Source organism: Dreissena polymorpha, chromosome 1 (genome assembly GCF_020536995.1).
Source record: "Dreissena polymorpha isolate Duluth1 chromosome 1, UMN_Dpol_1.0, whole genome shotgun sequence".
Taxonomy (NCBI): domain Eukaryota; kingdom Metazoa; phylum Mollusca; class Bivalvia; order Myida; family Dreissenidae; genus Dreissena; species Dreissena polymorpha.
In genome coordinates this window covers 95975627-96001978 of record NC_068355.1, presented here as the reverse complement: position 1 = coordinate 96001978, position 26352 = coordinate 95975627, and the positions used below count along the sequence as shown (strand labels likewise).

At 35.8% G+C, this 26352-nt stretch overlaps 2 protein-coding genes across 2 annotated transcripts in view; one reads left to right on the top strand and one right to left on the bottom strand.

Annotated features, from left to right (window-relative positions):
* LOC127841388 (uncharacterized) overlaps positions 1-943 on the bottom strand; it is a 36816-nt gene extending 35873 nt beyond the window's left edge. The window contains exon 1 of the mRNA XM_052370202.1: positions 817-943. Within this exon, the coding sequence (XP_052226162.1) occupies positions 817-822 (6 nt within the window). The 5' untranslated portion in view covers positions 823-943. The remainder of the gene's footprint in view (positions 1-816) is intronic.
* LOC127841445 (protein Hikeshi-like) lies at positions 907-24875 on the top strand. The gene is made up of 4 exons (XM_052370277.1): positions 907-1081; positions 15738-15867; positions 16226-16333; positions 23904-24875. The coding sequence occupies exons 1-4, from the start codon at positions 1037-1039 to the stop codon at positions 24224-24226; spliced, it is 606 nt and encodes a 201-aa protein (XP_052226237.1). The 5' UTR covers positions 907-1036; the 3' UTR covers positions 24227-24875.
* Positions 24876-26352: the final 1477 nt, after the last annotated feature.

Sequence of the window (26352 nt, the reverse complement as noted above, 5' to 3'; positions counted from 1 at the left end):
AAAGGGCATTAAGAAAATTTGCCTTTTGTTGCAGGTTAGTTTTCATCTGTTTATTTCTTACCTTTCGGATGTCCATTTTAAAAAGAAATCACGGTGTATTCATCCGTGACAATGTTGTTTATTCTAGGACTAGGTCAACTGAGAAATCTCGCGTGACGATATATAGGTTATATTGCACCAAATGTTATCGGCGAAAATAGGAGAACGGCGAAAATAGGTGACGTGACGATACTTATTCTAACTGTTTTTTACGCATTTTCGTCGATTTGCTGCTATGTGTAAGTCGTCGTTAACAAATTACTTTTACACAAAAAACGGTGACGTAGTGCGCATGCGCACATGCAAATAAAATCTAAACAAATGAAGGGTTTGAAAGGAGGTGAGGTTTCAGAAGAGGTACTTTAACGATATATGCATGACGGAGCACAATCATTAAAATGAAATCGGTTAAAACAAGAGAAGTGTTTGTTAGGAACAGAATGCCCCCTACTGCGCCGTTGATACATGTTTTTGACCTTTGACCTTGAAGGATGACCTTGACCTTTAACCACTCAAAATGTGCAGCTCCATGAGATACACAAGCATGCCAAATATCAAGTTGCTATGTGAATGGACATAAAAGTTATGAGCATTTTTCGAAACCTAAAGTTAAACGCGAAACCTAAACGCAAAGTGTGACGGAAGGACAGGCGGACAGACAGACGGACGGTCCGATCACTATATGCCCTCTTTCGCCTTAATCGGGGTAATACAAACTATTAATGCTAATCAGTCAAAGAAGCAAGATGAGTGCTATCTTAATTCTTATATGTTTACCTGCATTTAAAAAGGCTGCGCGCGTTCTATATTCTTCGAATTTACGTCGTCTGCAATGACGTCACGATCAAGCACTTGTCTCATCTTGATTTGAAAGTGTATGGAAAAAAGCCTTTTATAACATTGATTCTTGATATTTCCGAAACAGAGTTGACTTTTAAATATTATTGTGTTAAAAGGCATTTTTGACGCGCGTGGTTCCGTACAAAATCTGACGAAAATGAGTGCAAATACGATGTTTGGGATACTCGTCTCGGGTCGATTGGTAAATTTGTCCCATAATTTCGCGATGAAAAATGTTGAACTTGTATTGAAAAACACTACCACCGGTTACAAACAACTATTCATTTATTTATTTGTTGGTTTTGATGGCTGATCGATTTTAATTTACAAGTTATCAGGGATATTAATTCATTTTCTATTTTAATGAGTGATTCAATTTGATGATTTGTTACAAAACAAACATTTTTTGTTTATCAAATGCCTTCGTTTGTTGACATTTTAAACAGATAAAACTAGATAGTTTCAGAGGAGTAGCAATATTACAGTCGATCAGGTAGTTCCGGATCTCTGGTAATTCCGAATCAATTCTATGATTTAATTAAAATATTATTCTAAAAGATATTCAGGGTTTTTTTTGGCCCGATTTTATAGCCGAAATTCGGCTATGTTCCCAATCCCAAAAAGTATACTTTTTCCCAAAATGTGGCAAAATATTCCCAATTTCCAAAAAAAAAACAAAAAAAAAAAACATTTTTTTTTTTTTTTTAGAAAGAAGTCTTATGTGTATTGTATCTCAATTTTAATTCAATTACATCTAACAAAGTATAATATGATTTTTTTCTTATAATTTGAATGATTATAAAGAGTTAAATCAAATTTAGTATTTCCCTAATCAGTGGACTTTTCGTGTGGAAAAAAAGGCTAATGAATTAATTTTCCCAATTTCATGAAAATGCTGATAAAATTCCCAATTCCAAAGCCATGGGCTATCTTCCCAAAAAGTGGAAAAAAAAACCTGATATTGACACATAAATGTAACTGTGATTTTTGGAAAATGTTATCAATTTCAAGCAATAACAAAGTTTTGCTTCTTATTTCAACGATGTTTTCATTGAAAATTACGCTTTAGGAACTATCACAGTCGTGTCATTTTACCGTCGCACCGTCTATCAATAACACGCGTCAACAATTGAAGGATGATTTAGAAGCACATTTCCTTGGTAAATGCAGGGACATATGGTATGAATTTGTTTATTTATTATTATTTTTAACAGAGACGTTATCCACATCTCTGTTTTAAATTCCTGTGAGTGATTTTAGTATATGTTAATGATTTATGGAAATAAAAGCATGGACATTGCACCTCGTGTACATGTCAGTTGCGGATCAGCTGATTGGGGAAAATCTCAAAACAGTTGTTTATTGTTTAAATACTCAGTTTGTAATATTTTAAAGCTCTAGCTACATGTACCACAAAAGTTTTTGTATATATATGAAATGAAAAGTGCATAGTTTCTCATAAATTTGATATATTGTTCCATTGGAATTATTTAATGATAGTACTATTTTGTGACTTCAATGTCGATAAATACAGAGAATAAGATTGAATTCTGTTTATTCTGTCTGTCTGTCTGCCCCTAAACTTTAACCTCGCTCATAAAATGAAACTTTATGGACCTGGTTCTCCATATTTACATGTTCATGCATCTGATTGAGATCTATTATGCAAACCAGTTATGAGGCATTAGGTCTAAGTCACAAGGTCAAGGCTAACACATACAGTAAGCATTTGTTGCATGCATCTTGGTTTGTTTTTATGTTTATGCGTGTATTAATAAGTTATAATATTTAAAGTTATAATAGCAGAGTAATAAAAAACCAGCGGAGTGCTAAAAACTGTACTATAGAAAAATATATGGATTAATAAATAATGGTAAGATGTAGTGCTGGAAGGAGGTTGGTAATATTTTAAATATTTATCCTATTTTTAGCTCACCTGAGCATAACGTGCTCATGGTGAGCTTTTGTGATCGCCTTTTATCCGTCGTCCGTCGTGCTTCATGCGTTGTGCAGCGTCAACATTTGACTTGTTAAGTCTCTAGAGGCCACATTTATTGTCCAATCTTTATGAAATTTGGTCAGAAGATTGGTCTCAATGATAACTTGGATGAGTTCGAAAATGGTTACGTTTGCTTGAACAACGTGGCTGCCAAGGGGCAGGGCATTTATCTTATATGGCTATAGTAAAATCTTGTTAACACTCTAGAGGCCACATTTATTGTCCGATCTTCATGAAACTTGGTCAGAAGATTCATCACAATGATATGTTGGACGAGTTCGAAAATGATGTTGGTTGGTTGAAAAACATGGCCGCCAGGGGGCGGGGCATTTTTCCATATATGGCTATAGTTAAACCTTGTTAAAACTCTAGAGGCCACATTTATTTTTCGATCTTCATGAAACTTGCTCAGATGATTTGTCCCAATGATATCTTGGATGAGTTCAAAAATGGTAACCTTGGCTTGAAAAACATGGCTGCCAAGGGGCGGGGCATTTTTCCTTATATGGCTATATATGGCTATAGTAAAATCTTGTTAACTTTCTAGTTTGCTCAATCTTCATGAAATTTGGTCAGAACATTGGTTTCCTGTGTAGTAAAGTTCTGTTTTATTATGTCAATATTATGTGACATTAACTGTATTATGTAATTTTTCATAACACAGAATGTTCATAGTTAACATAACTGTTTTAGTCATTAACACTTATGATAAGCCTTTCAACTAAGAGATAACTGAAAGAAAGACAACATGTACATGATTTTGCAGTATTCATGCAGTATTTATCTCCCTTGTTTAACCTTGTTCAGTAATCTATTTTAGTTCTGCACTGGAATTTGGGAAGATATTGATCATTGATAAATGCATTGTTCTGAGGGAAAATTGACTACTCTGCCATTGATCTCTTCTGAACTGTATAAAATAAGCTGTTTTGGCTGATTTGAACACTTCTTGATGCTTTCTTGAAAAGTTAACAGCTCTTGAAAAAGGTTGGAATTTTGAAATAATTAAACTCTAAATTATTTTTAACACCAGCATCAAGACATTTTGGCATTATTTTTTAAATTATTCTTTTATTTAGATTATTATGCCCCCCCATCGAAGCAGAGGGGGTATATTGCTTTGCACATGTCGGTCTGTCGGTCGGTCTGTCGGTCGGTCCGTCCACCAGGTGGTTTCCGGATGATAACTCAAGAACGCTTAGGCCTAGGATCATGAAACTTCATAGGTACATTGATCATGACTCGCAGATGACTCCTATTGATTTTGAGGTCACTAGGTCAAAGGTCAAGGTCACGATTACCCGAAATAGTAAAATGGTTTCCGGATGATAACTCAAGAACGCTAAGGCCTAGGATCATGAAACTTGATAGGTAGATTGATCATGACTCGCAGATGACCCCTATTGATTTTCAGGTCACTAGGTCAAAGGTCAAGGTCACAGTGACCCGAAATAGTAAAATGGTTTCCGGATGATAACTCAAGAACGCTTAGGCCTAGGATCATGAAACTTGATAGGTAGATTGATCATGACTCGCAGATGACCCCTATTGATTTTCAGGTCACTAGGTCAAAGGTCAAGGTCACAGTGACCCGAAATAGTAAAATGGTTTCCGGATGATAACTCAAGCACACTTATGCCTAGGATCATGAAACTGTGTAGGTAGATTGATCATGACTTGCAGATGACCCCTATTGATTTTCAGGTCACTAGGTCAAAGGTCAAGGTCACGGTGACCCGAAATAGTAAAATGGTTTCCGGGTGATAACTGAAGAACGCTTATTCATAGGATCATGAAACTTAATAGGTAGATTGATCATGACTCGGAGATGACCCCTATTGATTTTCAAGTCACTAGGTCGAAGGTCAAGGTCACGGTGACCCGAAATAGTAAAATGGTGTCCGGATGATAACTCAAGAACGCTTATGGCTAGGATCATGAAACTTCATAGGTACATTGATCATGACTGGCAGATGACCCCTATTGATTTTCAGGTCACTAGGTCAAAGGTCAAGGTCACAGTGACAAAAAACATATTCACACAATGGCTGTCACTACAACGGAGAGCCCATATGGGGGGCATGCATGATTTACAAACAGCCCTTGTTTCTATTTGGCATTTTCTAAATTAGAAAGACTCTATTCTATTTCAATTACTTTAATAAATTTTTCTTATTTTTACATTTTATTCACTGAAGTTTCCTAATCTCCATAAATATTTTTCTTTAGATTAAATTAGACCTATTTTGTAAACTAGATTTTTGAAGCACTTTCTAGACTAACAGTAACTTATATTTATATCAGTTTTTTTGACAGATTTTGAACTTTTTACATTCATTAAGGTATTTGCTGTTGTTCATTTTTGTAATGATACTTAGATTCTTTAGACTTGGCTTGTACCTGTTCTTAATTTTCTGTCATTGTACTTCATTTTGCGAGTTCTTGGAATAAAAATTGGTGCCTTGGTTTTTACTTATAAATAAATTCTTTGAGTGTATTTAGGCGTCCCTGACTGAATGCCTTTAGTTAATTGAATTACAACCAGTCAGTATTGTCATCCTGACCGGAAATAAGAGTTCGTCAAATAAATACTTCCACATTACATAAGTGCTCACAAAGTTACATAACTTGTAACCATCCTGTGACCGGTTCATTTGCGTAAGCAAAGGAGACAACTCTACCACACCTGGATAGAACAGTTGAGTTCGATAATGGTTTGGATCGGTAAAAAAAATATGGCCGCCAGGGGGGGGGTCTTTTTCCTTATATTTATATAGTAAAAAAGCTTGTGAACACTCTAGAAGTCACATGTTTTGCCTAATCATCATGAAATTTTGTCAAAACATTGGTTATGTGGATGTTACGGACGAGTTTGAAAATGGTCATGATCAGTGAAAAAACATGGCCACCAGGGAGTGGGGCAGTTTTCTTTATATGTATATAGTGACAACATGACTGTGAACAGTCTAGAAGACACATTTTTTCCCAATCTTCATGAAATTTGGACATATCTTGGAAAAGTTAAAAAATGGGTCAGGTCTGTTAAAAAAACATGGCCGCAAAGGGGCCATTTGTTGTTCATTCTTCATGATACTTGGTTAGAACATTTGTTCCATTGATATCTTGGGCTGCAAAGAACAGGTCATTTCTTTTTATTTAAGATGAGCGACTTTGGGCCTTTCAGGCCCTCATTTTAATGTGTATTTATGCTAGGATTTTGCATTTTAGATAATTGTCAAGTTAGACTGATGGGTCCTAAAAAGCACGGGTGCTCTGCACAGTCGTTGGCAAAGAGGCTGAAGCGGATACTTTTATATATCAATGCGGGGACTTTTATATATCAATGTGGGGAATCACTTGGTCAGATTTGAGAAAAAATGAACCGTCAGGAAATCGCAAAATATTCCATGAGTTATCTCCACACTCTGACCAACCAGCGGAAAACGCTTGATACTAGCTGAAACTGCTTCCGGCTGGCCCTATGATAGGCGTTATCCGATTAAAAACAAGTAAGTAATAAGGTAGATGTACCTGTTTGAAGACTCAATTTCTCCATCGAATCGAGGCATCGGAGGCCATTTTTTCTCAAATCTGACCACGTGATTCCCCGCATTGTATATTTTTTCATTATTGTGATCCTATTATTGTTAAATGTTGTCATAATATGTTATTTACCAAAAATTTTACTTGATATTGTTTTCCATTTCTTTACCATTTTTATCCCAGAGGTACTGGTTTATGTTATATTTTTTTGGAAACTTGTACTACATTATTTTTACATTATTGTGATCCTATTATTGTTACACGTTATCATACTATGTTATTTACCAAGAAAGTAACTTGATATCTAGTATTGTTTTCCATTGCTTTAGCAAATTTATTCCAGAGGTACTGGTTTATGTTATAATTGTTATGGATACTTTTATATATTTTTACATTATTGTGATCCTATTATTAGCAAATGCATTCCAGAGGTACTTGTTTATGTTCAGTTGTCATTTTTATGCCCCCGGATCGAATGATCAGGAGCATATTGTTTTTGGCCTGTCTGTCATTCAGTCCCAAAACTTTTACCTTAGTTAAAGTTTTGCGATAACTTTTGCAGTATTTAAAATAGAAACTTGATATTTATAATGCATGTGTATCTCATGGAGCTGCACATTTTGAGTGGTGAAAGGTCAATGTCATCGTTCAATGTCAAAGGTAAAAAAAAATAATCCAAGGGAAGTAATAAGCTTTAAAGGGAGATAATTATCTGTACCTGCCAAATGATAAAAAAATCAAAGCAGCGCAACAGCGGGCATTGTGTTCCTGACAAACACATCTCTTGTTATAAATACATTTATATAAAGTTCTGTATTTTTTAGGACCTTAGTTATATAAATATTTTCTAGTCATAGATAAAATGTTCTAGTCATAAGCATATATGTAATATTGTCATACATTTTTAGCTCACTTGAGCACCACGTGCTCATGGTGAGCTTTTGTGATCGCCTTTTGTCCGTCGTGCGTCGTCGTCAATATTTGCCTTGTGAACACTCCAGAGGCCACAAATATTGTCTTATCTATATGAAACTTGGTCAGAACACTTGTCCCATTGATACCTCGACTGAGTTCAAAACTGGATCAGCCTGGGTCAAAAACTAGGTCACTAGGTCAAAAAACAGAAAAACCTTGTGAACACTGTAGAAGTCACATTTGATGCCCAATCTTCATGTAACTTTGTCAAAATGTTTGTCTAAATAATATAATGGTTGAGTTCAAAAATGGTTCTGGTCCGTTGAAAAACATGGCCGCCAGGGGGCGGGGCAGTATTCCATATATGGCTATAGAGAAACCTTGTGAACACTCTAGAAGTCACAATTTTTGCCCAATCATCAGGAAACTTGGTCAAAACATTGGTTTCATTGATATTTCGGACAAGTTCGAAAATGGTCCAGATCGGTGAAAAAACATGGCCCCCAGGGGGCGGGGCAGTTTTCTCTATATGTATATAGTGAAAACATGTGAACACTCTAGAAGTCACATTTTTGGGCCAATCTTCATGAAATTTGGTCAGAACATGTGTTTTCTGGAAATGACGGTTGAGTTCGAAAATGGTTCGTATCGGTAAAAAAGCATGGCCGGTAGGGGGGGGTCATTTTCCTTATATTTATATAGTAAAAAAAGCTTGTGAACACTCTAGAAGTCACATTTATTGCCTAATCATCATAAAAAATTCTAAACATCAATTTTATAGATATCTCGGACAAGTTTGAAAATGGTCATGATTGGTGGAAAAACATGGCCGCCAGGGGATGGGGCAGTTTTCTCTATATGTATATATAGTGAAAACATATGAACAGTCTAGTTGTGATAAGCCATAATGTTAAAGAAAGATAACCTGTACATACTTTCTGTACATACTTTCTAATAGTTAACTCCCTTGTTTTACCTTCTGACTCATTTAGTTCACCATTGGAATTTGTTAAACCCCTTGGTTTCAAAACACTTATAGGGTAAATACTTCAAATTGCATATTTTTCTAGTATAATGACATTTTTGGCTATGTTGTAATTTCTTGTGTAAATCTGTACTTATTGTTTTGTCACATTTGTTATCAGTTTGTAGCAAATTAATCTATAATGGGAACTATTACAGAAAGCCATCTTTGAGAAAACCCCTACAGAGTTCCACAGAGTTATAGGACAAAGGCAACATTTTCACCAAAAACCTTATCATGAAAGGAGAAATCCATAATTAATTGCCTGGCAATAAAACACTGGGGAGCAGACAGGGGTTTTTCAGCACTGTCTGCACCTCCGGGAAACGGAGGCATTCCCAAAGCAAACCCGTTCCCAATCGAATTTTGATTGCATTTTTCCCAATTCCAAAAAATAAAATCTTCCAAAATCGTAAAAAGTAAACATATTTTTTATCGAACGAGTGACTTCCCTTCATTCGTGACGTAATAAAGCCTTTAGTGACACAGATTTTTTGGTGTATTTGCCAGATGCATTTACTCTCTGCGATGACGTTCGAACTGTTCCGCATTATACAAGAGTATATAGAGCCGCACAATACACATTCTATACCATATCTGTAGACGCTTATTTTCAATCATGGCTTCGCACAATAGTAAATATTACATTAAAAAAACACAAAAAATAGATGCTAAAGGATGTGTAACGATATAATCGATGTTTTCAAAACGCTCAGAATCTTCCTGAAATTACTGCCGCGAGTAACCCTGAACAGACAGGCTCAGACGATACGCAGCAAAATGTAACAGCAACAGAAGTAATGCCAGGGCCGTCAATCACAAAATCGGCAACTGAATGCTCAGAGCCTTATAAGAAAGTTGTAGTTCAATCGTCATTTAATACATTAAAGTATGAAATGAAATACCCATGGCTCTATTTTAGCTCGGCCAAAAATGTTGCTGTAACTTGTGTTTGGGCAGTGTTTGTTTTGCATGTGTTTATATAAAGAAAATTGTTAAACCACAGACTTATTTAAGCATGATTAATTCATTTTTTTCCCAAAATGAGCCGTTTCACGAAACAAAAATCCTAAAATGGGCAATTTTGTCGATAAAAAATTCCCAATTTGGTCAGACTACTTTTCCCAAAGTAGGCAGAAAAACCCCTGGCAAAGTAATTTGATATCTGCTTGTGACCAGACTGTGTGTTATGATTATAACTGATAAGAAAGATGAAATGTGCTGTTCAGTGTTTTAATTTTCTGAGATCATGATATTATCCATTTGCAAATAATCTGATGAGAATTAAACAAATTACATGTTAAAGGATAATCTACTTGCACAAAATGTTGAATTATTCACTATATATTCTTAAGAAAGTAATCGGGTCATAATTCTTTTTAGCTACATATGAATTAATAATCAATAACAGAATACATATTTGCAGTTTTAGATTATGATAATATAATATATAATTGAATCTGACTGAAAAATAACAGTATTAATTAATTGATAAAGAGACTTTAAAAGGAATCACTTTTCCAGTTTATATTTATATTTTACTGAAAACATAGATATGAGTTTAATTTAATGAAAACATAGATATGAATAGACATAGATATGAATAATCTCCTTACTTAATATTGGATTGTAAGGAGTTCACAGTATATAATGTTACTATTCCCTTGTGTTATATGATACAACATGTACAGAAAAGGTATACAAATGGTAAATATAACTGGTCTAATATTCATAACAATGACGGTTTGAGAAAATACACCTTTTATATAAGAGTTATAGTTTAAACAGGCTTCTTTTTACAGTCATTAAGGTATTTGCTGTATTTGTTCATTTTTAACAATGCTTAGATTCTTTAGACTTGGCTTGTACCTGTCCTTAATTCTCTGTCATTGTTCTTCATTTTTCTAGTTCTTTGAATAAAAGTTAGTTATTTTCGTTAAGGATGCTTTGGTTTTCACTTATAGATTAATTCTCTGAGTGTATTCAGGCGTATCTGACTGGACGCCTTTAGTTAATTGAATTACAACCAGTCAGTGGTGTCATCCTGACCGGAAATAAGCGTTCTTTAATTAGACTCGATACATATTTCCGTATTACAAAGTGCTCACAAAGTTACATAACTCGTAACTGTCCCGTGACCGGTTCAATTGCGTAAGTGAAGGAGACCGCACTACCACAGTTGTTTATAGTGAAACATTGTGAATACTTTTAGTCACATTTTTAGTTCAATCTGAATGACACTTGCTGATCTTCACACATGGTGACAATATGAGCATAATATTTTTTGCTCATGGTGAACTTTTATGATCACCTTTTGTCAATTGTCTGTCTTCTGTTGTGCGTCATGAATATTTGCCTTGTTAACACTGTAGAGGCCACATTTATTTTTGGATCTTCATGAAACTTTGTCAGAAGATTTGTCCCAATAATATCTTGGACGAGTTCAAAAATGGTTCCAGTCTGTTGAAAAACATGGTCGCCAGGGGGCCATTTGTTGTTCATTCTTCATGAAACTTGGTTAGAACATTTGTTCTATTGATATCTTGGGCTTCAAAGAACAGGTCATTTCTTTTTATCTCAGGTGAGCGACTTTGGGCCTTTCAGGCCCTCTTGTTTACATTATTGTGATTCTATTGTTGTTAAATGTTATTATACTATGTTATTTCCCAAGAAGTTATCTTGAGTTTATCAATAAATTGCTTGTATTGAGTATTTATTTTTGTTTTGTTTAACCAATAATACAGAGGAATCCATTTCAAATCAAAACATAAATACTTTTCACATATTTATTCGTCTTGTGTACAGACACACACCCTATAATATTTTTAAATTGTCAGACAGTTGTTAAACTGAAACAAACGAACCTATCTGATGTTTATTTAATACATGCATCATTTTTTTTGACAGTCAAAATAATTGTTGACAGTCAAAATAAGATTTTAGATGCTCCCTGACCAAATAGTCCGAGTGATCCAAAATTACCTGCACTCGATTCAGAACTAGGCGACTTTATGCAAGTGAATAAGTTCAATTTGGCATCTGAAATGTATTGGTAAGTATTAATAAATTAATATGGCCTGAAAGATGAAATATTTTGCCTCAACAATCCAAGTATTTTGAAAGCAATGGCTTTCTTTTAAAAATATTAACACCATTATTTATGCTAGTGATCCGGAACTACCGGACCGACTGTATGGCATAAAATAATAATGTCATTTCACAGTAAATAGAGTGTAAAATATGCATAATCTCACAAAAATTATTTGTACTCTTCCTGGTATATCAGACCATGACATTGTAGTAATAAATTATGATGTATAAGCAATAAATAAACCAAAACCAAGAAAAATACACATATATATTAAAAAAGCAGATTGGTAGACCTTTTAAAGTAATGTTGAACAGGAGAGTAATAGATTACTCAATGGATGTGAAACCAAGAGTGTAGAGGACATTTGGATCAGTTTTAAAAATCTCATTGAACAAGGCATCTCCAAATTCATTCCAACAAAAATTATACAAGAAAAAAAGATCTTTGCCCTGGATAACCATAAAAATTAAAATACTCATTAGAAAAAGAGACAAATTATTTATACTGTCAACACACGCTGGAATGCACCATTTGGCCAAAAAAAACCACCAAGTCTTAAAACATTTAATATGGCAAGAAATCAAAACATCCTATACAAATTACTTGGAGAGCATCTTAGGCATTGATGACACCAACCTGGACCAAAGTTCTTTCTCAACAAAAAAACTATTTTTATTAATTAAAAATGCTCAACAGGATAATCAAGGTATTGCACCTCTTCATGACAAATACAGTGGCGCACTGAAATATATTAACATTGAAAAAGCAAACATTCTTAACCAACAGTTTCAATCTGTTTCACTTCACTGAACCCTCTTTCTCTTGGGCAGTCTTGTCTTCATAAAATCAGAGACAAATGTTGTGATGCTGATCTCCCCTTTCATCTCAGAAGCAAGTACCCATCAATGCCTGACATTTCTATCAGCCTTAACGGTATTCTCAAACTATTATCAAACCTCAAAACTGATAAAGCTGCTGGTCTAGACAACATTAAGCCAGTTATGCTGAAAGAGATTTGCTGACAAATAGCTCCTATTCTCCAAATTTTTCTCCAAAAGTCTATAGCTTCTGGTACCATCTGATTGGACAAAGGGAAATGTTGCCCCCCTCTATAAAAGCAGACCCCAGAGTGACCCATCATACTACCATCCTATAACTCTGACTTGTATTCTTTGTAAACTTACTGAACATATCATAGCATCTAACATTTGTGCTCATTAACCAGGTTTTCCGAAGGAAAAAACTGGTTATTAGATTGGCGAATGCGGGCAGGCTGGCTGGCTGGCGGGCTGGCAGGTGGGCGGGCGGAACAAGCTTGTCCAGGCCATAACTATGTCGTTCATTGTCAGATTTTAAAATCATTTGGCACATTTGTTCACCATCATTGGACGGTGTGTCGTGCGAAATAATTACGTCGATATCTCCAAGGTCAAGGTCACACTTTGAGTTCAAAGGTCAAAAATGGCCATAAATGAGCTTGTCCTGGCCATAACTATGTCATTCATTGTGAGATTTTAAAATCATTTGGCACATTTGTTCACCATCATGGGACGGTGTGTCGCACGAAAGAATCACATCAATATCTCCAATGTCAAGGTCGCCACGACTAAAAATATATTTTTTTAAAAAAAAAAACTTACAAAGGGGGTTAATTTTGTTTGTTCATTTCAAAAGTTCAGTTTGAGTTTTCTCCCTTTATCAGATTTTTTTTTTCACAATGAAAACCTGGTTTTGTGACAATTTTGTCCCTTGTTTTACTAGATACAATATATTATATGATCTCCAACATGGTTTTAGGGAACGCCGTTCCTGGGAAACGCAACTCATCCAACTGGTAGATGACCTCGCGAGAACCCTTGTTGCAGGCCAGCAGTCAGATCTTATTCTACTGGACTGTGAGTTTAGCAAGGCTTTTGACAAAGTCAGCCATTCTAAACTTCTCTATTAACTTCATGAACATGGTATCAGAGGCTGTACTCTTGACTGAATCCGTTCTTTCTTAATAGGTCGAACTCAAGTTGTCGTACTGGAGGGCAAGAAATCAGATGAAGTTCCTGTGACATCTGGTGTGCCCCAAGGCTCTGTCCAAGGCCCCCTCTTATTTCTTCTCTGTATTAACAATCTACCAGATCACGTAAGATCCCAAGTCTGTCTCTTCGCTGATGACACCGCTGTCTACCTCACGATCAACAACCTAAGAGATTGCAACCAACTACAGCAAAATCTTAACACCTCGGAACAATGGGAAACCAAATGGGAAATGCATTTTAACCCCAGTAAATGCCAAGTTCTTAATAGAACCTGAAACAAACATAAAATCAAACATAATTATATATAACATGGCCATATCCTTGAAAGCGTACCAAGTGCAAAATACTTAGGAGTAGACTTATCCATAGACCTGTCTTTCAACACTCACATGAATAGAATATGTACAACAGCAAAATAGAACACTTGGTTTCCTTAAACGTAACATCCAAACTAAAAACAGAAAAGTAAAAGAAACTGCCTATAAAACACTTGTTAGGCCTCAAGTAGAATACTCGTCTCCAGTCTGGTCGCCATACACTAAACAAAACATCAATAAAATCGAAATCGTTCAGAGAAGAGCAATCAGATGGATAAATAACAGCTATTCCACTTATGATAGTGTCTCAGACATGCAACAGTCACTCGGTATAAGATCTCTAGAGAACAGACGGACTGATGCTAAAATAGTATTATTTTACAAAATTGTCCACTCTTTAGTGGCTGTCCCAGTCCCCATGTATCTTGAAAAGCCCATCCTTTAGCTTATAGGCAGATTCACACAGTTGCTTATTATAAATTCTCCTATTTTCCTAGCACAGTCATACTATGGAACAACCTCCCATCTGAAATCGTCCTCCTGCCAACGCTTGAATCCTTCAAGCTGGCAGTAAGCCAAATTTCATACAATCAGTTGCGGCAGAGTGTGTTTTTAACCTGATTTTAACTCTTGTCTATACATATACTAACACTTTCAAACTTTTTTTCAGTCTTACCTTCTTTTTTGACGTCTCACTGTAAATTCTTTATTGTACAATATTGTATAAAACTTTTTCTCGCACTGACTGCGCGATCTGTAAATAATAACCAAAAGATAGATAGATCTCACTGCTGTTTTGAAACGTCATATATTCAAATCATAAATATGTCCCTTTAAATAAACAACTGAAAAGCATAAATTTTGATAAAATCAATTCAATTCATATGTGCATTGTCAATTGAATTCAATTTGAAGTTTATCGGTGGGGTGTCCATTTGATAAACCATTGAATTAAAAGAAAAAAAAAGAAGTTTAAAGCCCCATAAAAACTAAAAATCAATTAATATTTTGTAAAATTAAGATAACCCGTACAAAATCAGTGTTCCTTAAAGCAATAACCAAAAGTTCAACGCTCGATGTTGTATGCTTACATAGATTTGATGAGATACAAAATGTTGTTGTTGTTGTTTTTTGTTTGACAATATATTCCATGTTCCGGCGACAATATCCAAATTATGTACAAGTGAACACAAGATACGCCTAGGGCAGCATCGACGCAGTTCTCATGAACATTAATAATGTTGTTAAGCAGAGCTCAAGCCAGGACGGCCTGCTCTTTGCAATTCAGCAACTAAAAAAGAAAAGACAGCATGCCTGAATGAAAGTGTATGTGGGGTAGTAGATAACTGTGTTTATTAATCTTTTATCTTTAAATTTAAGCACACTTACTTTCCTGCGCTTTTAGTTAGGTCTGCGCGTTTGCTCGTAAATGTTCAGATATTGTTGCAGGAAATTCACATACTATACTGCCCAGGCTTATCTGGGACACCAAATTACGCAAATACATTAACCCCACTTTTCCCGGAGCATGACTCATATATTGTAGTTGTATTTTTTATGATAATTTCATTGTAAAATAATTATATGCACAATGACCTTGGCCTATGGAATAGGTAAATTCGTAGTCCCATTTGCTATGAAGACAAAAAAAGTTTCGCTGACCGCTAGATCTAATAAATGAGACATTAACAATACATTTATTGCACTTTGTTTATGCCTTAATGTGGCATAGTACATGTTATATATATTTAAATGCTATACATGTATTTAACACAACAGTAGAGCTACATTTTATATCCGGCAAATTTACTTCAGAATGGCAAATAGGATTTTTAAAGTTATAATTTTCATAAATTTCCATTATTTTGGAAATCAATGTACATGTAACATAGCACTTTTATTCTTAGTACAAATGACACATTTTGTCCTCCATTTATAGGTCCAAACAGAATGTCAGCTAGTGAGTGAAAACCAGGTTTTATTTAATATTCCGGAGGCAGACAATATCAACCACATAGTTGTCTTCATGACAGGACAAGTCTCTTTTCCCGAGGGATATGGAGGTGCAGGTACATACAACTATAATGTTGTGAAGTTTTACAACTTAAAATCCTAGTTCATCAATGGACTCTGCTTGCAACACAAGTTTTGAAATATTAAGTTACAGTGTTGTTTTTTGCAGTAGCAACAAAAGATGAGAAAACGCGAAAAAATCATAACTTTTTAAAACAACAAGGTTGTTCGACTTTGAAATGCTTTTATAGCCCAAGTAAGTCTTTAATTGCCATGGTTTATAATTATATTATGTCTACACAACACATTTCAGTGACTGTTTTCAGATTCTTACAATTGCTCTATCAATTGGTAATGCAAGTTGCGGTGCATGTCAATTGAGAAACTGTAAAGTTGAACAAATTTAAATTTCAGTGTATTTTTCATGGCCAAGCTCCTCTGGTCAGTCATGGATGCTTTTAGGACATATAACCAACAGCAAGCCAAGTGCAATTTTCAAGATTACAAATCTGAAGCCATCAGGTAACATTTTGGTATCACACTTTTAAATTACTATGCACTGAACATATTTGGGCTTAAATTGCAAGACTCCAATTTGGGGTTGATTGGTGTTCAATAGTAGCGCATGTTTTTATCTTATCCGGTGTGTTTTTTCACCATTTTGGGAATAGGGCCTGGTCCCTTTGGATGGGGAAATTTTGTGGCGTTTTGACTAAAATTGGGAAATTAGTGTTGTTTTTGTTTTCCTAAAAAATGCTTCAAAATTGAGAATATAAGTGTTTTCAGTATTTTATTTACTAAGGTTGAACTTATATGGATGGGAGATGAACAAAATACATGTGTATTGAGATCTAAAAATGATTTTTTTTTAAACCTTCCATTGGGGATTTTTGCTCCCATTTGGGAAAAAATATATACTTTTTCCAGAGGGAATGGGGCCGATTACCGGACCCGATTTTGAATGAAAAAAACTCACTGTTACCTGAACGCATAGTGCTCATGGATAGCTTTAAGGAAACCTTATTGTCAGTCATCCCTTAGTGTCTGCGTGCATAAGGTGCTTAAAAGTTGTCTTCTATTGACATCTCCTCTTAACCCCTTGACTGATTTGAACAAAACATCACAGTGATGATCAATCGGGGACCGTTTTCACAGTTATTTTAATTGTTCTGGTCTTTTGCATATGAAGGTCACTGAAGCTTAACAAATGTTTGGAAATGAAAACTTTTTCTCTCTAAACCCACAAGGTTCTTGGTTTTAATTTATGGTGGGTAAAATTGTCTAGGTGTCCTTCAAAAGTGTCTTCAAATCATACACCTGGGGTAAAAACTTGCCACGCCCAACTGATCACATAATTTATATCGTTATACAACTTACATAGTTAATATCTTTAAAATATCTTCTATGAAACTAAAAGGGTAAAGGGTTTAATATAACAATTGTAATATTGTATTGTTATCATTTACAAAGTTTGTTCAAATTATGCACTTGGGGTCAAACTTGGTTTCACACGCTGGTCATTGCTTGTTTTCCTTGATTAAGGTAGGTACGGATAATACAAACTTTAAAAATCTTCCCTGACACCTCAGGATCTAAAGTGTTTTTTATTTTGTATGTTATGTCACATAGTGATCCTCTGCTCAGTTTGTTCAAGTCATGTCCCAAGGTCCAAATTTTGCCAACCTTAGGGGTCAAACAGTGTTCTCTAACAGAACTGACAGCCGGTGATTTCACCAGTTACTAACAATCTTGGCTCTTGCTGCTTTTTCCAAATTTCCCAAAATGCCTGTTTTAGTTCCTAGTGGCAGACTACTTTGAAAATAAAACTGGCTATTCAAATTTTTATCGAGAACACTGGTTTAAATGATTTATAAAAGTAAATATGAATTAACTTTAAAAAATCTTTTCTGAAAGTGCAAGGGTCAGGAGTTTGATATATTTTTTGTGGAACATCATATATTTTTCCTCCAAAATTATTCCAATCATACCCTGGTAACAAAACAAACCATCCCCTAAGGCCCACATGATTTCTTTAGACTTATGTTGTATATAACTTAAACTTATCTTATTACCTGAAACTGCAAGGGTTTAGAATTTAAATATTTAGTGTGCAACATCAAATGGTTGTCCTCTACTCATCATCATCATCATTGTTTCCTTGACCGTTCAGGCCATTTGGGGGAAACAAGGGGCAATGAAAGAGAGATCCTCTACCAGTTAGGTCTGTTGTGGGCTGTTGTAAGTAGCTTATCTGATCCATATGGTGGTATGTTCACCCTTTCCCATTGCCTTCAGGCTTTTCTTCTTACTGCCTTGACTGCAACATCCCTCTGTGTTCCCTGAAGAATAGTGAATCGTGCTGGATGACATGTCCAAACCAAGCCAGCTTTTATTATTTCACAGTCGCCAAGAGTGTTTGTTTGGCTGCTGTCATGTCTCAGACGTGCTCTGTGTAAGAGATGCTCATTGTTCTGAGACACTTGTGTTCAAAAGGGCTGCATTCTGTGTCAATGTGCAGCGCCCAGGTCTCGCAGCTGTACAATAGGATATGGAATTGGTGGGGATGCTGATTGAGCTGCTGGTCTGATCATTGGTACGGTTGCAATTGCAATTCTTATTCCGACCTCTGCAGTACTGGTACCATACTTAGACAGGGTTTCTCCCAAGCACTTGAAGCTGGTCATCTCCTCCAGATTCTCGCTGTTTATGATGATAATGATGTCTGCTAGGATATTATTCCTGCTGTTCACCATGATCTCTGCTTCGTCCATGCTGATTCATAAGCTACTGCACTTTCATAGTCTGTTCCTGAGACATTGGAGTCTACTGCTGATGCCATGCATTAGATCAATGTCATTAGTGAATCTCAAGTTAGATATGAGTCTGACACCAACGTAGATGGAGGGTTAGCTAGTGGTCTTGGATGGTGTTCTTTAGTATATTTTCTACGCAGAGGTTAAACAGGATATGGATGAGCAGAAATCCCTGGCGGGTTCCCTCTGATGTCCGGAAGAGGTCACCCATCTGTCCATTAAGAAGGAATGTGCTACCGACTTCATTGATAACTTGTAGCAGCCCTTCATCAATGTTTAATCCTCCAAGAACCTACCAAAGACCTTCATGCCACACACATTCAGAAACTTTCTTCAAGTAAAAAAGTTGTTGAATAGCTTTTTTCTGAATGATAACAATGCTAGATCTGTTCTTCTGTGCCCAGGCCAACTCTGAATCCAGCCTGCTCCTCTGCCAGCAGTTCTTGGACTTACTTTCCAATCGGTTGAGGATAATGCGTAGCATGACTTTCCTGTGATGTCTTATGAGGCTTATTTTGCAGTTATTCTGCCACAGCTTTAGGTTGCCTTTTTGTAGGGGGATGACCAGAGACTGGGTCCACTCCTTTGACCACTTCTTCTCTTCTAGTGCCTTTATTGCTGCATTCATGTCTTCTCTATTAAGCTCAGAAGGGATGTTGACCATTCCCGGAGATTTTCATGCCTTCAGAGTGCGCACCGCCTCCTCCACCTCTGTCTTTAGTATAGACGGTCTTTCATTATCTATTTCTGGTCTGGGATTATAATGACAGAAACTGGGATCTGGTGGAGGTATAGAGGTCCCTGCAGTATTAAGTCCTCCTATTCATGACTATGGCACTCTCGGTTCCCATCAACATCTGCTATAACACTGGTTTTTGCCTTACTGGTCTTTGCGAGGGTCTTGAGGGTGCCGTAGACCTTACTCCTGAATGTGGTCATTGTTTTGTCAATGTTGTCAATGTTCTTACACTTCTCCTCAATCACTCCTCCTTGGCCTCTTTCATCTTCTTTCTCACCTGCCTGTTCGCTTTCAGAGTTCCGGCTGGTGTTTTTTTCATGCTCTCAGCTTTCTTCTTTTGTCTTGACACCCATGGTTCTTTCTTCTCTCTCCAAAGCACTTCTTCAGCCCATGATATGAGGAATTCCTTGATGTTGGTGGTGATGATGTCAATGCCATTGTTTAGGATATTCAGGATTGTAAACTTGCCACATGTCTGTGATTGACATTCCTCAGCTTTATCTGGATCTTTCAGTTTCTTCGAGTCAGATCCAATGGAGTGTTCTTGATGATAAATTACCGATAGTTCTTAAACTTCGCCTTGTTAATGCTGGACTATAACACATGTGGCGCCAGTATGAATTTGATCTAGTTGTGTACTTTCTCATACTTAACATGCCAGGCGCTGTTCTTGATGGTTTGTGTGGGTGAGCCTGTTAGACAGGCTGAGTTGGTAGCTTCTGGCGAACTCAAGAAGTCTCAGTCCTCTAAGGGTTTTCCTATGCTAAATCTACTGACTGTCCCAGACCGGTAGGCACCTGGTTCATCATTTGGATGCCAATGCCCCAACTAAGTTTGTTCAAATAATGTAAATGGGATTGAACCCACTCCATGGGTTTCTTTTTTATGTGTTTTAAGAAAAAAAACTTACCGGTATATTGTTCTAAGTCTGTTATTACACAAATGTCACAAAATCTTCACAAAACAAGTTAGTCTTTATTTGTCTTAGGTGAGTTACAAAGGGCCTTTAGGCACTCTCATTAAGCAATTTTATTGAAAGAAATAGGTAGGTTGGGAGATGCGAAGAAATTAATTTTGCATAGCATGCTCAATGCCTTTTTCCTACTAATATTTTTGACACATACTTTATGTTTTTTTTTTGTGTGGTCGATTGTCTGTGTCTGTAATATCATTTGAAGATCACTTGCATAATTCTTCATGTTATAAATGCAGAATACAGCAAATCAGATCATCATTTGTTTGTAGTGTTTATGCGGTTTTCAACAGTATTTGTTTTCTTTGTCTAACCATTAAATCCCAGGGGGGGGGGGGGGGTAACTTCCCAAATTTTAGGGTAGGGGTGTCCCGCTGAGACTTCCGATATGTGACCCATTTTTATACTGGAACTCTGATTAAGTAGACCCATTTTGATACAAGATTTTTGAAAAAAGCATACTCATTTGTATACGATACCATTGAGAAAGTGGACCCATTTCAATACAAAAAATTTAATAAACTGGACCCTTATTTGAGCTAGAGAAATATCTAAACTGTCTACGAAAACAGCTTGGTCGCTTTCCAATTCGTCTATGGTAATAGAAATCCCCATTTTCAATATGTTTTCAACTTTAAATAAAATCCTATATTTATGTATGACCGGAAATTAAATATGTTTTCTTAATTTAATTTCAAAGCCTGTGATAACGATTTCTTGATTCCACACATAATCAAAATTTTCTACAAAACATATATTAGAGCTATTATCCAAGATGTCACAATGACAGCCGGGAATGATAGAGTATAATTCCGTGTACACATGTCGCGTAAAGTCGGTTATTTTGACAGTCGTCTAATTCCGACACAATTTTCATAAATCATCTGCAGTAACTGCACTTTTCCCGGCACTTTAAGATTATGTAGATTTCGTCACATATATGGCGTATGTTAATATATGACGTCAGTGCATTTCATCTTGGTCGATCAAGCAACATATAAAAACAGTCAAGTTTCTGCATCTCTCCCGCCACTGAAATTTACTTCTTGATGCCCATTTATATACAAGAATGACATTTATCATACCAATTTTGATACTGATACTTTCAAATCTATATACTTTTATATACAAGCAAATTTCTGATTTCAATACCCATATCTATACTTAGATGCTCAAAACCATACCCATTTCTATAATTTAAGTCAAAAAACACACCCCATAAAATCGGCACACCCCTATATACCCGTGTATAGGAAGTTACCCCCCCCCCCCCTCCGGGGTAATTTTATTACTATCTGTATGTACATGCACATACATTTGTTTTAGTTAAATTACATTACTCATACAATATGTGTTAAATAAAAAATAATCAGGTTAAGGATCATTTGCCTGCACGCATTTTTAGCTCACCTGAGCACAACGTGCTCATGGTGAGCTATTGTGATCGCCTTTTGTGCGTCGTGCGTTGTGCATCGTGCGTCTTCAACATTTACCTTGTTAACACTCTAAAGGTCACATTTATTGTCCAATCTTCATGAAATCTTGGTTAGAACATGTGTCTCAATAATATCTTGGACGAATACGAAAATGGTTCCAGTTGGTTGAAAAACATGGCTGCCAGGGGGCGTGGCAGTTTTCCTTATATGGCTATAGTAAAACCTTGTTAACAAGTAGAAGTCACATTTTTAGTCCAATCTGCATGAAACATGGTGGGAACATGTGTCCCAATGAAATCTTGGACAAGTTCAAAAATTGTTCCGGTTGGATGAAAAACATGGCCACCAGGGGGCGGGGCAGTTTTCCTAATATGGCTATAGTAAAACCTTGTTAACACTCTAGAAGTCACATTTATTGTCCAATCTTCATGAAAATAACTCAGAACATTTGTTATAATGATATCTTGAACGAGTTCGAAAATGGTTTTGGTTGGTTGAAAAACATGGCTGCCAGGATATGGCAGTTGCCTAATATGGCTATAGTAAAACCTTGTTAACACTCTAGAAGTCACATTTTTAGTCCAATCTTCATAAAACTTGGTCAGAACATGTGTCCCAATAATATCTTGGAAGAGTTCGAAAATGGTTCCAGTTGAATGAAAAACATGGCCGCCAGGGGGCGTGGCAGTTTACCTTATATGGCTTTAGTGTATAGTAAAACCTTGTTTACACTCTAGAAGTCACATTTATTGTCCAATCTTCATGAAACTTAGTCAGAACATATTTTTTAGGATATCTTGGATGAGTTTGAAAATGGTTCTGGTCTGTTGAAAAATATGGCTGCCAGGAGGCGGGGCAGTTTTCTTTATATGGCTATAGTAAAACCTTGTTAACACTCTAGAAGTCACATTTTTGGTCCAATGCTCATGAAACTTGGTCAGAATATTTGTACTAATGATATCTGGGCTGAGTTCGAAAATGGTTGAGATCCGTTAAAATAAACATGGCTGCAAGGGGGTGTGGCATTTTTCCTTATATGGCTATGTAGTAAAACCTTGTTATCACTCTAGAAGTCACATTTATTATCCAATCTTTATGAAACTTGATCAGAACATGAAAATGCTTCTGCTTTGTTGAAAAACATGGATGCTGGGGGCTGTTGACACTTTATAAGCCACATTTATTTGCCAATCTTCTTGAGTTGAACATTTGTTCCAATGAAATCTCGGCTGAAAAAACATGTGAATACTCTTGTTATGATATCTGGGCCGAGTTAAAAATTTGTTCCAGTCTGTTGAAATCATTGCCTGAAGGGGGCGGGGCAGTTTTCCTTATATGGCTACAGTTAAACCTTGTTAACAATGTAGAATTGACATTTATTTCCAATCTTCGTGAAACTTTTGTTCTTATGATATCACAGCTGATTTCGAAAATGGTTCTAATTCTTTGAAAAACATGGGTGTTTATGATGATTGGTGGTTATCAACAACAACAAACATGTTTTTTGCTATCTGAATAACCTTTATTAAATATTCTCAAAATGTCATTTAGTAAAATTGTTCTGCAGAATGTTTTACAACCCTTACTTATCATTAATACTTCTCAGGTGAGCAACCAGGGCCACCATGGCCCTCTTGTTGAACATTTTGATCCATAAAACAACAAGAACATATTATTTGTACATAACGTATTCAGAAATATCATATATTAATGTAGACACTTTATTTTATTCTAAATACTAAGACAATGTATGATATATAGTTAGGCAATGTCTAATAATTATATAACAATATTTAATTGATATATTGCAAATGTGTAATGGACTTAACTAGTTATTCAGCAGTGTTTGAGACTTGTGCGAATATGGATGCACAAAATGTAAATAACAATGTGTAAATATATTGGGCATTTTTTATTGTATGAACATAATTTCTTATGATAGACACAGATAATGTACATTGGTCTATTGAACATTAAAAAAAGATTCAGTTTTATGCTTACATTCTGTATCTGGGTTATAAGAGTATAAGGAAAAATTACCCATTTGAAATTTCATGACATGGGCAATATCCTATTGATTTGTGTTATAGTTTCATGACATGGGCAATATCTAATTGATTATTATTTCTAGACGCCAACAACAGCAGCCACCCATTTGGTGATATGGATGCAGAGTCACACCTTGCTCAGATCGGTATTTCCCTGGAGTTAGAGAGCCAATTACAGCAGCAGACCCCGGCCACATTTGCTAACACATCCAGGGTAGAACCATTCATTGAGTTCTCACAGAAAATGTGTGAAAACTTGTTTAATTTTGCCTCGTCCTTCTCTTTGACTCAGTCCCAGATGACTGTAAATCCTACTGAAGTGTTTGTGCCTTTAAGTAAGGTGTCCCAATGGTTTGAGAATTTCAAGAGAAGGCTGGAGCAAAACCCATACTTCTGGAGGTCTTAATTTACAAATTACCTCTACCAGACTGGGTAGCTAATGACCAGAATGCGAAAATGTATAGTCTGATCTGGAGCTTCTGTGGACACATATGGTATAAAAGCCAATTTTGCATAAGGCAGTTCAGATTAACTTCATGTTTAAGGTTCAATGATTGAAGTTTGTTAGTTGCAAGGATGCGAGTAAAATTGACTTGGTGCTAACACTGCTTATTGGCATATCTTTTTTATGCTTTAATGGTAACTAAACTATATTTTCATACACAGCTTTTAAGGGATTCTTAATATTTACATACATACATATACATATTGGGTTAGGGCCGCAGGCTGACTCAGCCTCTAATAGCCCCCTCATGGTCAGGGACCCAGGTTCTATCAGGTATTACTGTGTATAATTGGTCTTCCATGAATATGTCCAATCGGTTTTTAAAAGTATTCAGTGACGGCGCTGTAACGTTTTCATCTGTTAAAAGGTTCCATGGTGTGATTACCCTCTGAGAGAAGAAATGTTTCCTGACATCTTTCTTAAAAGACTTTTTCTTAAGTTTAAGTTAGTGTCCTCTTGTTGTATTAGGATTAAGATAAAAAAAACTTAGTGTACTCAATATCTTCTTTGCCATGCAACAACTTATAGACCTCAATCATGTCCCCACTAAAAAGACTATATGCTAATGTTGGAATCTTAAAAACTTAATCTTTCTGGGTACGGTAAATATTTCACACAATGGACTAGCTTAGTTGCTCTCTTTTGTACCCGCTCTATACTTTCAATATCTTTTAAATATCTAGGGTTCCATATCAAGTTTCTATATTCAAGATGCAGTCTTATCAAGCCCTTATAGAGTTTCCTAAATTGTTTTGTATTTATGTAATGAAAAGTTCTTTAAACAAGCCCAATTATGCTGTTTGCTTTGTTAATACATTTATTAATATTCGCATTAAATTTCAAGTCAGTAGAAAATAGTATTCCAAGGTCACATTCTTGGGTATTATTAGGTATTTCTGTTTTATCAGGTCCTTCTCCTAACAAGTAAGTCATATTTGGATTATGTATACCATAATGAAGAGTACCGGTACTACATTTCGCAGTATTGAACTTTAATAACCATGTATCACTCCACTGGGAAAGTCTATCAGTATCTCTCTGAATTTGATCATTGTCCAAGGGCACTTCAGTTGAGCTGAACAACTTGGTGTCATCAGCGAACAGTCGGATAGTGCTTTCAATCATGTCATCAATGTCATTAATGTATATCAAAAAAAGTGTTGGCCCGAGTACGCTGCCTTGAGGTACGCCACTGGTAACTTCACTCCATTCTGACATATCCTTATTCACAATGACTCTCTGCTTTCTATTATTCAAAAAGGATTTTACCCAACCTTACATTTTCCCATCAATACCATACGATATAAGTTTGTTGTTCAGTCTAGCATGAGGTACGGTATCGAATGCTTTACTAAAGTCAAATATATGCAATCAAAGCTTTTTCCATCATCCAACCATTTAGTCCAAGTCTCCATAACTTCAAGCAACTACAAAGCACATGAACGAAGGGATCGAAAACCATACTGAATGTCTGAAAACTACTTATTATTAATCATTTAGCTAACAATGCGGTCTCTGATTAGTTTTTCCATTATTTTGCATGAAATACAAGTCAAGCTTATAGGACAGTAATAATATAGAAGCATCGTCTCTGGAGCCCTTTTTAAATGAGGCTTTAAAATGGGCATTTTTCCAGTCATCAACAACTTCACCCTCTAGATACGATTGTTTAAAAATAAGTGATAAGGGTACAACTACAGCAGTTTTAATCTCTTTAAGTACTCTTGGATGTAATAGATCCCGGACCAAAAGATTTCACAGAATTTAATTTTTCAAGTAATTTCAAAATGTTCTCTTCATCAATGTTCAGATCACTAATTGTCTGTCCATTACTCCTGTTACTAAGATTTGGGACATTTTTAACATCTTCTTGTACAAAAACACTTTTAAAGAAAGCATTTAACACCTCAGACTTTTTACAGTCATCTTATGCTAATAAATTGTCAGTTCCTTTCAATTTTGCTATTCCATCATCAACTTTTCCCCTTGAGTTTGCGTACTTAAAAAAGGCCTTTGGGTTATTTTCT

Coding starts and splice junctions, on each gene's coding strand:
- LOC127841445 (XM_052370277.1), top strand. CDS start 1,037: ATGAGTGCAAATACGATGTTTGGGATACTCGTCTCGGGTCGATTG. Junction 15,868..16,225: donor CGAGGGATATGGAGGTGCAG/GTACATACAACT, acceptor TTTAAATTTCAG/TGTATTTTTCATGGCCAAGC. Junction 16,334..23,903: donor TACAAATCTGAAGCCATCAG/GTAACATTTTGG, acceptor TATTATTTCTAG/ACGCCAACAACAGCAGCCAC.